We start from the raw sequence: 12,960 nt of genomic DNA, 5'->3' as shown, positions 1-12,960 counted from the left end.
GCGGCCCTTTGTGCCGTCCCAGCCTGCAAACTTAATTGTGTGTTTGTGCTTTATCTAATGTCCTCCTTCCCTGGGATGCCTGGGGCCAAGTTCTCCACAGCATGTTGGTAACAGAGGTCCTGGGCCCAGCTGCTTTTCCTGCTTCAGCTTGGTGCTGGCACCCTGGCTTCAAAAGCCAGATCAGCAACTTGCCAGCAAGTCTGACGTTGGGGAACCTTTCTTTTTTCTCTGTAACTTTGCTCAGCAGGAAGCAGCAGTTTGTCTGTATGGGAAGTCTCCCGTGGGGTCCCCGTCCCCCACGACAGCACCCCATCAAGTCAGTTCCTGCAGAGATATTGGCAAGGTGAGGAACTGCGTAGCTCCCAGGGCTTGGAGGTGACTGTCGTGGCTCTTTGTTGTCAGATACGTTTTCTTTGTCCCTTACATGGGACTTGAATAACAGGCAAATTTGTGCTGAAACAGGCATGAGAGACCTGATCCGCAAGGCAGACAGGCGCACTCCTACAACACTTGTACTTCACTGTTGCTTGGGTAAAGACTTGACTTCAACATGTGGTCCAAGTAGCTCTGCGGAAGGCAGCAGCTACAGCCACAGGAAACCAGCTGAGAGAATCCTATGGATTCCAGTTTGGGAAAATAAGCTCATTTACAAAATAAGGCAGAAGAAGCAAATGAAAAAAATAAGTGTGAATTAAATAATATGACTTTGGTGCAAACATGTAGATCAGCTGTTTGCTTTTCCATAGGATGCAGAGCCATCCTTGTAACACGGTAAGAGTCGTTGTAAGTTTACTGCCAAAAAACATAAAAATCATTGAGTATAGGCAGTTTCTTGTATCCAGAGTCCCTCATTATATTAAAAAAAATTATTGCAGCAGAAAATTTACAAGTGCATCACAGGACCCACTTGTACTGTTAAACAGATGGCACCTACACAAGACCCAAAAATATATAACAATTTTAATTGAGCCAATGCAAAACAGATTTGTGAAATAAAATAGTACATGCCAGGTCTAATAAGGCTCTTACTAGCAATTTTGACATTAAGTAATTTTGTAACAGCACAAGAGGTATTTAGAAGATGCTCATTAGCAAATTATCATTTACTTCACATGCTTACTGTGATCTCTTAAGTTCCTGATCAGTACGATTCTACCTGCTTTCATTTTTCCTTGGTACAGTTTGTCTGCCTCCTTTTGACATTTGAGGCTTGCCATTTTAATGGTATCGTTTTCAAATTCAGCTCCTTGGGCTGGATCCTTTTCTCTTTGCTGAGGACAATGGCAAAACCTCCCCACCCCCTTAAGCAGTCTGAAAGGGAACATTTCTCTCTCGTAACACTTGAGCTTGGCTTCGACAGCAGATGACCTCGTTATTTATGCCTGTTCTGCTGATAGAGCCAGGCTGAAATTTTTGACATGGAAGCAACGTTTAACCTTTCTGTGTCACCCACCACTGAGCAAACCTGCTCTTGAAAAAGGAAACCTCTGTGCCCACTGCAGGCTGCTGTGGAGGACAGGGTCTGCGGAGCCTGTTGCTGGTCGTCCGTGTTCCGGCCCGCTCTCAGTACGGGCGAGTGGAGCTCTGCGTGTGGGGAAATGCAAATCTGAGCTCCTGTGAAAAATCTGTCCCTTTTTCTGCCTGACAGTATGTATGCACAGAGAAGGTGGCTCTAACAAGACGCACCCCGACTTATGCGCTCACATCCGAAGACAGGTACTGTCTTTCTAGGTCAGGTTATTGTTATGTCGCCTTCCTTCTCCCAACTCCTCACGTTATCTCTTGGGAGATCCTCTGAGCTGCCAGGTGCTTCCCAAGCCACGGCAGCCGTAGGACGGAGAAAGAAGTCAGTAGTGCTTCTGCGAGATTAGTACATTTGGATTAGCTATGGAGAGGGAGGCGTGTGCTTACCGCAGGACATCCCCGGCACACCTTACAACTTCTGAAGAGCTGGGAAATGCTCAGCAGCGCGCGAGGGGCACAAGCAGGAGCGGTCAGAGTCAGGCCCTGCCTCCCAACGCTGCAGATTTTAGTTTCCAAAATTCTCCTCAGAAGCTCCTCTTGCGAGCGAGAACTTCCAGTGAGCTAAAATCTACAGACAGATGGTGATGGCACCTTCGCTGCTTCCCAGTGAGCTAGAAAAAAGAAAACTGTTCTGCAGCAGACCAGTGTTATTTCAGTCACAAGGTAGCAGTCAATAACCACAGGATAAAATGTGTACTTTTGCCACCTGGAAAAAAACTAATTGATAGCACTCAGTTTCTTCACCTTTCCCTGCAGCCTAAATTGTGACAAATAAAAGAGACAATTCTCCCCCAGCTGGAAAGGGATGGTCTGTCTAAAATGGCAGAACACAAAATTCCCTAGTCCCTTCCCACATGCAGGGAGGAAAAGCAAAAGGTAAAACCTACCCTACTTGCGGCTTTCACCTTTTTTTTTTTTCCTTGGGTACATCAACATGATTTGAATTGTAAGGACATGCTTAAAAGTGAAAACATTGAACAGTGCAGTCTTATGTCACCACAAATTTTGAAGAGGCTGGATAACTGTGTATTCAGAGTCTTATCAAAATCACGGGGAAGGGATGTAAACATGACTTGCATGAGGTACCATTTACTGAGATGGTTAAAAAATAGTGATCTTTCGCCTTGGAAAAAAAAAAGCACACCAACACACACGGGACTTAGGATTGCACCCACAATGCAGGCGTGTTAGTACATTTTAATATGATGATGTTAAGTAAACATCAGTATGTAAACTGCAGAGCTGTGATGTCGCATTAAGGATGATTAAAAGAGGAGAGGCGTGGCATGGTAATTTCCTGCAGGAAAAACACCGGCATGAATTTATACCAGCCAGCCCAGGCTTTCATGCAGTGCTCGTGACTCGGCATGAACCTGCATCGTGGCACTCGAGAAAATTCCCTTACCTTTCACCTTAGACAGATCAGCCTGACCCATCTCCTTTGGTTTAAGGCCAGCAGATTAATGCTTGATGAAAGCTGCAGTTCTTGTTAAATTAAAAAACAACTGAAAGGGAACACTGAAAAATTAATTTTCATTTTTATTTCATATTAACTTCAGCCAATTAATTTCTGCTACTAACAAAATTTATAAAATAAAACCAGCCTTGCTGTATTTAGGATATTCTATTGTCCACAATACTGTTACCTGTTCCTATAAATCCTACTTTGTCTTGGTCGTAACAGGAGCTCCTCAAGGACTGGCTGGTGGTATTTCTGTGTTTTGTACATTGCTCTTTAGAAAAAAACCACATTTTCACCAATGTGCTTTTCTTGCTGGTGATACTCTCATACGTGGTGAGGTATGCATTCTGTTTTTCAGCATGATCAAGTAAAAGGAGCATCAATAAATCTCTTAAAAATTGAGAGATTATTATAGAGTGATGTTTACGTCTCATGCAGACCCAGTTTTGTTTAAATAGCTTGCCTGTGAACAGCGTTTGCAGACATCTAGGATTACCAGGGAATTGAGCATAAAGGCAGTGAAACCAGCTTTCCCTTTTCCTAACGCTTCAGGTTGGGTTTTTTTCTCAGTTCTACTGCATCTGAAACAGGTTTCAGTGTAGCTGGTGGCATCTGGGTGAGAATCCATTTAGATTTCTTGTCCCCTGGAATTAATACTTGCTTCCCCGTAATTACTTTGCCTCATGTTGTACGTCCACAGTATGTTGTCAGCGCATTGTCTTTGTGAGCAAGGTGTGTACCGTTTACAGAGCTGGTATTGAGGCAGAACTCGTAGTTCGATTACAGTGAACGCAAATGAATGCTCAGTATCTGTGCAATACGAGGCATCCGCAGGTAAGTGAAGTAACACACCACTCGAGAGAAAAATGGTTCTTATTGTCACCCGTCAGGGCATTGCCACACAGCCAGATTTTGTAGGTTTTATTCTTTTCTTAGCTCTGTGTTAATCTTCATGCTTACATCATAAAAACCCCAAGCGTGTTCTGCTTTTCAGGGGAAAGTCTCTAGAGACCAAACCGGTGTCCCAAGTACTGACTGCAGCATCCAAACCGCAGTGCAGCACACGGGGACGCGAGGCTACGCCTCTGAGGCTTGCCTGGGGATGGCCGTCTCAGGCTCCGCTCACCAGGGCCGTGGCGGTAACCACTCGCTTTGTACTGACCAGAAACCTGGAGCACGCGTTCCTGGAAAACACTGTGCCTTCCTGAGAAGGGAAACTTGTCCGATCAGACGTTCTTTCTCCCGTCATTTTTTGAGAGATCAGAGTTTTCTTAAACAGGTTTAACATGTGAAGGGTCACACCACCCAATGCCTGTAGTTGCCATGTCATCTGTATTTGACGGATCTTTCTGACATGGAAATAAGATACTGGGGAGCAGGCATCTTGTTAAAGAGTTACTTCAGACTGTGGGGTTTATACACGCTTCTAAGTAGAATGTTTTCTGGATCAGTCTTACGCTCATTTAATTTTTCAAGAGACCGTTAGTTTCCTTAGGCAGGCTAAAATAGATACCAACAATGTTATCAGGACATGGTCCTTTCTGTAACCAGATAGCCAAGGTTTGAAACTGTGCAAGGGACGTACTCTATTAACCCTCACGATTGTGGTTTTCTCAAGCATTTTGAGCTCTCGTGCCAAGGAAGTCTTACTTTGTGTCATTTTGAATCAGTGGATTTTAAAGTAGTATTACCCTATGCCTCTTGCCCCCCAAATTATTTGTGACAGATACTCCACACTGTATAATAATGAAACTCTTAGGGTATTATCTTCAGCTAAATGAAAAGTGTAAGGTACTGTAATATCATGCCAATTACAAAGGAAAAATCAATGTAGATACCTGAAATACGTTTTTGCTTGGTTATCAGCCACTCTGTGAAAAATTGCACGTTCCACAGTTTTTAATGCATATGGATAGACGGCTAGAGAGGACAAAAGATTATTAGTGGATTTCTATTTCTGTGGCTCTGTTTGTTACAAATATTCTTTCAGAGACGGCAGATACATGTGAGGGAAAAAATCCTCTTCATCTGCATGTTTTCCTGTTATGCAACACGCTGCTCAAAATGCAAGCTGACAATTCCAGCGATATCTCAAAAGAAGTGTCGTGTTTACATTAAAAATGGAGGAAAAATAAGTACAACAGAGCTGAGTTTATTTTAACTTGGTGTCTGATGAGATCAGTGTTTCTGCCTGTACCGCCTCAGTATCTCGAGGAGTGGTACAGAACCTCACGTGTGTCCTAGCAAACCTACCTAGTTTTGGTTCTTCATCTAGAGTTAAGCTGGTGAGTACACAGAGATTTAATCAGTGGCTTGAAATAAGCCAAAGACTTGTCGATGGCTGGGCTTCGTCGATAAATCAGCCTTCTGTACGCAACTGGGCTAAAACGTCCCCAACCAACAGCCAGTGGTACCGAAGCTGCGATTTCGCGAGGTACAGGAGCAACATGCCACCTCTGTGGGCACTTTATTGTTCTGTGTACGTGACTTACATACTGTACGAGCCGGTGTCTGACAGGTTCTTAATAGCTGTGGAACAGTCGGGAGCCCCTGAGTTAGGCTGTGGCACGCCGCCTCGGCACACCACGCAGGGCCGCAGGAAGGTGGGCTTTCTTTTGAAGCCGGTGTTGAGGGTGACTGTGTAACTGGCAAAATGAAGGTGTAAGTTGTGAAGAGGATGGGTGGCTAGGGGGGAGGAGAAGAAGAAGGAAATAATCACTGAAACTTAGATAATAATTTTATTTATAGTCTAATGTGCACACATGGCTGTTGATGATGAGGCTACCAGTGACATAAATAAACTCAAGCAAAAGATGTAAGCAAGTGGATATATGTAAAGGCTTCTTTGGGCAGTGCCACAAATTTGGACATCGACCAAGAGAATTATTTATGTCTCTTGCAATTTCAATGAAGAACACAAAGGAGATAATTGGACCAGGATGCTTCGCATTGCTCTTTCCATCTTGCGCACGCTCATGCCCACCAAATGTGAAATGTTCGCCTTTTCCCCTCCAACGTGATGGTTGCTGAACTTATTTTTAGTGTCATTTGATAAGCCTCCCTACTCGCAGAGAGACATCCCACTGACCCAGCCACTGGTCATTGTCTATACCAGTTCCCATCAAAGCGGGCGCGCTTTGTCAGGTTTCGACTCGAATATCCATTTTGCATCTGAAGTACAGTATCGAAAGTGACTGGATCATTTGAGCCTTTTTCTTCAGCTGCTCCCTCCTTCCTCCCCCACAGTGTTTCCGCTCACGCTAACATAATTTGGCATCGTCGACGTGACACGACACTGGTTTTTCTAAAAAATTATAATACATACATTGTCAATGTTTTCTGATGGCCGGCGCTCCCACAAATTTAATTTATAAACTGATGGAAGGAGGTCTTTTTCCACTGCTGAATCTCAACCAATGCTCGGTGCCCCCTCGAAAACCGAGTAATGCACATACAGTAATAGGTCATTCAATGTCAAAAGGCATAAAAAAGATGAGCAAAATCTTCACAGGCTGCTGCTTGCTGTTGCCTTTAATTATATTAATTAAACTTTGAAATTCTCATGCAAAGAGAGTTGCTGGCTTGTGACGCTGAAGAGCCCTTGGAGATTTGGGGCGGGGGGGGGGGACCCTGAGATACCAGTTTAGTGGCTACTGCTTTTTTTGATCTAAAAAAAAAACAAAAAACAAAACATAAGCCTACGACTGCTAGGTATGTTTATAGATGATGATGTTTTATGCGCTACTGAACTCTGAATGCAGGAAAGGGGAAAAAACCACCAGCCACAGTGTCAAGGTCTTGAAGCATCAGTCCCTCAAACTCCGCTCAAGATCTCTGGTTACAGGCTGTCTTCCCATGGAATAACGCTCTATTAATTTTCTTCCTGTCCCGGGTGCATAATGAAAGAAAGGTGTCTTCAAAAACTAAAGGGCAAAGTCTTGCTTGCTACCAATACCTTGAGGCATCCTGTCTACATTTTGTCATGCGTGTGCACTTTTCAGTGTTAGAATGACAAGACTTCCAGTCAGAAGGTTCCCGTAAGGCACGATGCGATGGGAGACTCGCAAGGGTTTTGTGATCTGACATCGCTGTAAGGCACTCAACTCTTGTGCTTGCTTAGCCTGGTGGGAATTTTTATCCTCTGCCTTTGGCTAGTAGTCCCTGTTTAAGTAACACGTGCCATCTCTGCATCTGAGAAACTTTGCATCTCTGCTAAAAGCACATTACATCCTGAGAATTTGTAGTCCTTAAAAAAACATAAAGTAACAAAAATAGAAAAACATTATCATCTTTGGTGTCTGTATTCTCCCTTTTGTGTTCTATAAAAGCATAGGCACGCAAGTCAGTGCTTCTCGTCACTGTTGCAAATCAGAGAGTATCAACGCACTGGGGTGAAACACGGGAGCTCAGTACAGCAATGCTGGCCCCTGGGAGCGGGGAATGCAGAAACCTGCTTCTGATTCGGGCTTGAAGATGATCCAAGAAATGCGAGGAAGTGCTCGGTTCTCTCTGCTTGGTTGAAAAGTGGCAATGTGGCTGTCTTTCCTCCTGGTATCCTCTCCTCCTCTACTGAGATTGAACTCGGGTGAAGTTGATACATCGGCCCTGAGGGGGGGAGAGAGAGAAGCTCTTATTGGTGGAGTAATATATGCAACCAAGATTTTCAAATGCTGACTATTAGATGCTAGAAGAAGGTTGTAATTTAAATTCAGATGTTTGTGAAAATAACACACCCATGAAAAACCTTTTAAGAATTAATGGAAATTACCCAGAGTGAGCACTACATTTGACTTACAAATTTATGATGTTAGGAAAGCAGCGATGACACATAAGACACGTTTTGAACACTGTCAGGTCTTTTGTGAGGATAATTTACAAATTCTTGGTAACTGTAGCGAGCAAACTCAAACCTATCTAAACATGGTAAAGGAAGATCATGCTGAAGACAGAAACTCCCCACAGATCTCCCCCAAGCCAAATCCTCACGCAGTGCAGATGAATGTGACGGTTAGTTAGCAGAGCTGCTGCTGATTAGAAACTGTATTTTATTAGCAATAACCCAAGCTCTGCATCTATAAACTCTGTTCTTACGTGCTTTAAAATCGCTGTGCACAAAAAGGAAAAGTGGTTTCTCTTGGTGTCATACCCGAGTAAATACCTTTCTCCCAGAAATGGGCCCAGATGAATTTTGACAGCTTTTGGTGTGCTGAATGAAACAAATCCACTAGCAAAAATCATGACCCCTTTTTATTAATTTGCTGAAGTAGGGTATACTCTCAACAGAACAGCTCCTCTCTTTAAACAGCTCTTCAGGGCACACCAGCGATACCCTTCCTTTCTGTGCTGGAAAAAGCCAGCTTACATCGAGCCTTTGTTCAGGACTTCACTTCTCCACCATTTCTCCAAGCTACGAAATGGAAGTAATAAGCACTTGAATGAAAACATGTATGGTATGATTAGTGATTGCCAGCCGGTATTGCATGTTTTGGTATGAGGTTCGTCATTAATTACAAAATCTCTCCATTCGATTGGGCTGAATTTCATATTCCTTTTCATTTATTTATTTTCATCTAAACGTTTTACCGGTTAATGGGGAGGGTGATTGCACACAGTGTTATTTGGCATTACTCAAGCAAGTCTCAGCTGGCACCTGCCCTTGACTGGCACGAAAGGGGAGGCGTTTTGATCGAGGGGTTTTTTTTTTTTTTTCCTGACGCTCTTCTAATGATTCTACTCCTGCCAACTGTATAATAAATATAAAACTGGTGAATAGGTGGGTACAGTAACTGTAATAACTTTTAGCTGCTACCATCTGTATTATAAATGCAGAAGACATGCATAGAGATCAATCAGGAGTGCAAAGAGACTCCTTTAAAGGCAAAGTGTAATAGGCCTGGACAACTTTATGCACCTTTCCATTTGCTTGGTTTGTTTGGTGGTGGTTTTTTTTAATTAAGTATATCAAAATGAATTCTGTAGTAAAAGGAAAGTATTTCTGGAGCACAAAATCCAGAAATGCTGTGCAACGCGAGCACTTCTGACCACAGAGCTAATGTTAAATAAACACCAACAGCAAGGATGTTTACATCCAAGTTAATGCTACAATGGAAAAACAAGACTCTGCAAAATGCTAGCAGGAAACAGGTAATAGGGGAATTGCAGTAGTTCCTAGCTGATGTAATTAATACTACCGTTTGGCTATCGATACAAAATTTCTGCTTTTGTTTGTAGCTTTCTCACTGTTCTTTAAAGATAGTTACCAGTACGTGAATTTGTATGAATTTGGAGCAAATGATTTGACTATGACTCATTTTGCTGTTTGCATTCAGTTTGCATTTAGAAGGTGTTTAGGTGGCTCAATGCTTTACCTGAGGTCTGAAATAATCACTGGAATCCAAAATAAATTATTCAAGGCCTGACTACATAAAGTCGCTAAGTGCAGCACGTTAAGAGGGGCTGAGTGTGGGTTTAGCTCTTGAGAATGGCGTTAATGAACTATATAACAGATGTCATTAAAGGGGCAAACTAGCCCCTTAGCTCTAGGGAAGGTGGTGTTCTGTGGCCCTAGGAAGGATTTCCAGCTGAAGAGCCATGTATAGAAAATGAGGGAGAACTTCCACCTTGAAACCTGTTTACCACAGACAGCATGGGTTTCCATCTCTGCCTTCGCTGGGATCCTACCAGGTAGCGCGCATGTAACTGTCACTGCGAATCGCCTGTGAGCCGCACCAGCAGTGAAGGCTGAACCACTCCGTGGCTACAGCTGCTCCCTCTGGTCTGTCCTGGCCGCTCCGGGGCAAGGGGGGACACGGCAGGTCTGTAGCACTGTGCCCCGCTCTGCTGGCCAGGTGCCTTCTCCTAAGTGCCCTGCAAATTTGGAGGGTCCGTCATCTTCTAAAGGCTGACCATGAATGGTAGATGATTTTTGAACAATATAAGGGGGGAACTGAGGAGGAAAGGGAACACAATAAACCTGTTCCAAAATGAGTTTGGAAATTGTGAAGCCTTAAAATAATATTTAGAGGTGGTATCTTAGGAGTTACAGGGCATAGCTTTCACTAGAATGAAGAAAAAGATGTTCTGTTTTGTTCTAAACACGTCTTCTCTGCCAGCCTCTAGTAAGGGTTAGAAGGTTTTTGGAAGATGCTCTTGTGGTATTTCTTTTTTTCCTTTCTACCTGAGGTAGAGTCACTGCTACTCTGAACCTACCCGTAGGCATTAAGTTAGCAATTATATTTGATGTGTGATCAGATAGTGCTATAACTTTTGTGAATTTCTGTACTGGCAACTTTGATTACCTTTTCTTACTTAAGAAAACTGGAGGATGAGAGATTTCAAATGAAAACAAAGCTTTCCATGCAAGAAACCATTTTTTGTGTACAATGTGATGCTTGCAGAGGACAGAGCTGAAATCAGGATGTTGGAAAATACACTGGAAGTGCTAATTAATGAGAAGGTCAGGAAGACTGTGGTGTCATTAACGGAACAGCAAATACTGCACGCCGGCATAGGAGAGAACAGCTTTTACGTTTAGGTAATGGGATGTGACAAGGTGCCTGGTTTCACAATACCTACACATGAAATGCATTAAGAAGTAGCTTTCAAGCCAACGTAAAGGGCTCTGAGCTCTCACCATGCCTGCAATTTCAGTCTAACTTGTGCAATTACCATACGCACCTTTCATATTGCTATTTCCTAGCAAAAATGGATACATGTATATCAGCGAGCCTTTCTCTTGGTCTGTTTGCCGCAGTTGGTTTTGAGTACGTAACTCTTTCCCCTAAATGCTGGCTTAGAGGGTTTTTCCTTCCAGAGCAAGTAGTTCTGGATGTAGCAGGGACAGAAGAGATCCTTAAATGAGCAATTACCGTAGTGGTTCCCCGCTCATCTCCCATGGTCTCTGCCCCCAAACTCCTTACTCAAGGACTCAGGGGAGAGGAAGGAGAACAAGAAGCAATTGTTTGGTCAGCCACACCCCTGATCATGTAACCCATCCAACAGGCAGACAAAACACCATTAACTGGAGTATCTCAAAGCACCTAAGAAATACCAGCTATCAAAACACTGTCAATATCGGACAATAATAGATAATAGCAAATGCACTGTAAGTAGTTTAAGTAAGATTTTAAACGATTCACATTCGAGATGGGCACACTGAAGTAGGCAGAAGATAAAAGACTAATTTTCAGTTGTTAAGGATTTATCGCTCCAGATCAAACCAATACGAACTGTAGGTTTTCATCAACGAGAAAAACGGGTTGTATGTGATGTAACCAACATCACTGTCTTCGTGCAAGTTGGTTTTGAGAAAAAGATGCATACTTGTGTAAGCCGTTCCTCTAAATGAATTCAAAACTTCCCATGTAGTGGTATCTATTTCATCATTAAGATCAGCTTTTAGAAACAGGATATTAAATTTTTCTTCTGATTAATCTGAACTTTACAAAAAGGACTATTTACTTAAATAGAAGCACTATTTACCAAACAGTAGACTCATCAGTCTATTTTTGGCCTTCACAATTAAAACCTGCTTGTTCTATGTAACTAATAACGCCAGTGAATTACCATCCTAGCAGCATTGCCATGATCCACCAATTTGGTGAGTTAACGTGACACTCATGTCCCCGTACTCAATTAAACAATCAATACAACCAATTTGAAATCAGATGTATCATGCCTTGTAAATCACTGGATCATAAACCTTAACAATACCAACACGTAGTCAGTACAAAATTGAACTAAATTAGTGGTTTAGGACTAGAGTAATTAAAAAATGAGTTATGCAAGCATTCTGTGATCTTCGTGTAGAATATGGGAGTTGTCTCCATGCACCAGATTCAACAGAAAAAAACCCAACATCCTTAACTCTTGAAGATTCATCACAGGTACTGCAGGAGAAGAATATGGCAGGTATTTAACAAAAAAAAACCCAAAAACAAACAAACAACACCCCCCACCCCCCCAAAAAAACAAGATAAAAAGGAAAAATATCTACAGCAAGGGTTTTTACCTCAGAAGGAATACTTTACATTACATCAAAGCCATTTCTTACATTGCTGAATTTCTTTCTGAATTTAAGCTACGGGGCAACCAAGATAAAGTCCTTGCAGGGCACACAAGCTCAAGCGAAGTGGATGCTCATGCTGAACAGCAGATTAGAGCCTCGCATGGCAATGCCCCCCCCCCCGAAAAAAAGCACTAAGAGGTGCCTGCAGAAACAACTGTGTTTCCTCCTCCAGAGTGACTTTCTGTGAGCCTGTACAGCTCTGCTGGAACAGTGCAGCGGGCGTGTGGAGGAGGATACCTTTTGGACTGCACTCTAATATAAGCCTGGAGCTCAGCTGTTGATGTTGGCTAGATAGGTTTGAAAAGCACTTTAATTTGTACGTGTGCATGTGTGAGCAAATGTGTGCCGCGTTGCAGCGATCTGTAACGTAACACTGGGCTCTTCGGTGGAGGCAGCAGGGCAGGTTGCACAGGCTCCTCTGGAGCCGAGCCCGCTTCCCGCATGGCCAGAGCTGACCTTCCCTGTTCAAAGCATTGTACAAATATTCACCATGTAGCTCCTGTGTGATCTAAGGAGTAAATTAGACTTTGCTTCTCTGCTGCATTTTGCTCAAACTGAACTACAGATTTTCTGCTCTTTTGGTTACAAGCTGCAAACATGTTCTGCCATAAAACTTTATGTCCTGGTCAGCCATTTAAAACTGTCTATTGAGGTGGGGTTTTTTCCTCCCAAGTAACACAGCCAGAAGACACACTGCTCAGCAAAAAGAGTTTCAAAGCATGCAGGCGTGAGAATGAGAGGCAGCGCTCTCGTGGAGATGACTAATAAATTTTTCTAGATCTTTCCAAACTGAAATAGGCGAAAGGCAACAAAGGTCTAGTAGCAGATTTAAAATGAGTAGCAGGATCGTAACTGGCCATCACGAAAGTTTTATGCATTGCGTTTGTTGAGATGAACGTAGAAATCT

General features: G+C 42.9%; 1 protein-coding gene across 2 annotated transcripts in view; it reads right to left on the bottom strand.

Annotated features, from left to right (window-relative positions):
* Positions 1–5,705: 5,705 nt before the first annotated feature.
* ANTXR2 (anthrax toxin receptor 2) overlaps positions 5,706–12,960 on the bottom strand; it is a 118,392-nt gene continuing 111,137 nt past the window's right edge. For both annotated transcript variants that reach the window (XM_010575470.1, XM_010575471.1), the window contains one exon: positions 5,706–7,591. In XM_010575470.1, the coding sequence (XP_010573772.1) occupies positions 7,553–7,591 (39 nt within the window). In that variant the 3' untranslated portion in view covers positions 5,706–7,552. The remainder of the gene's footprint in view (positions 7,592–12,960) is intronic.

The sequence above is a fragment of the Haliaeetus leucocephalus genome, unplaced genomic scaffold (genome assembly GCF_000737465.1).
Source record: "Haliaeetus leucocephalus isolate CR32 unplaced genomic scaffold, Haliaeetus_leucocephalus-4.0 Scaffold484, whole genome shotgun sequence".
Classification (NCBI taxonomy): domain Eukaryota; kingdom Metazoa; phylum Chordata; class Aves; order Accipitriformes; family Accipitridae; genus Haliaeetus; species Haliaeetus leucocephalus.
This window is presented reverse-complemented; position numbering and strand designations above follow the sequence as displayed.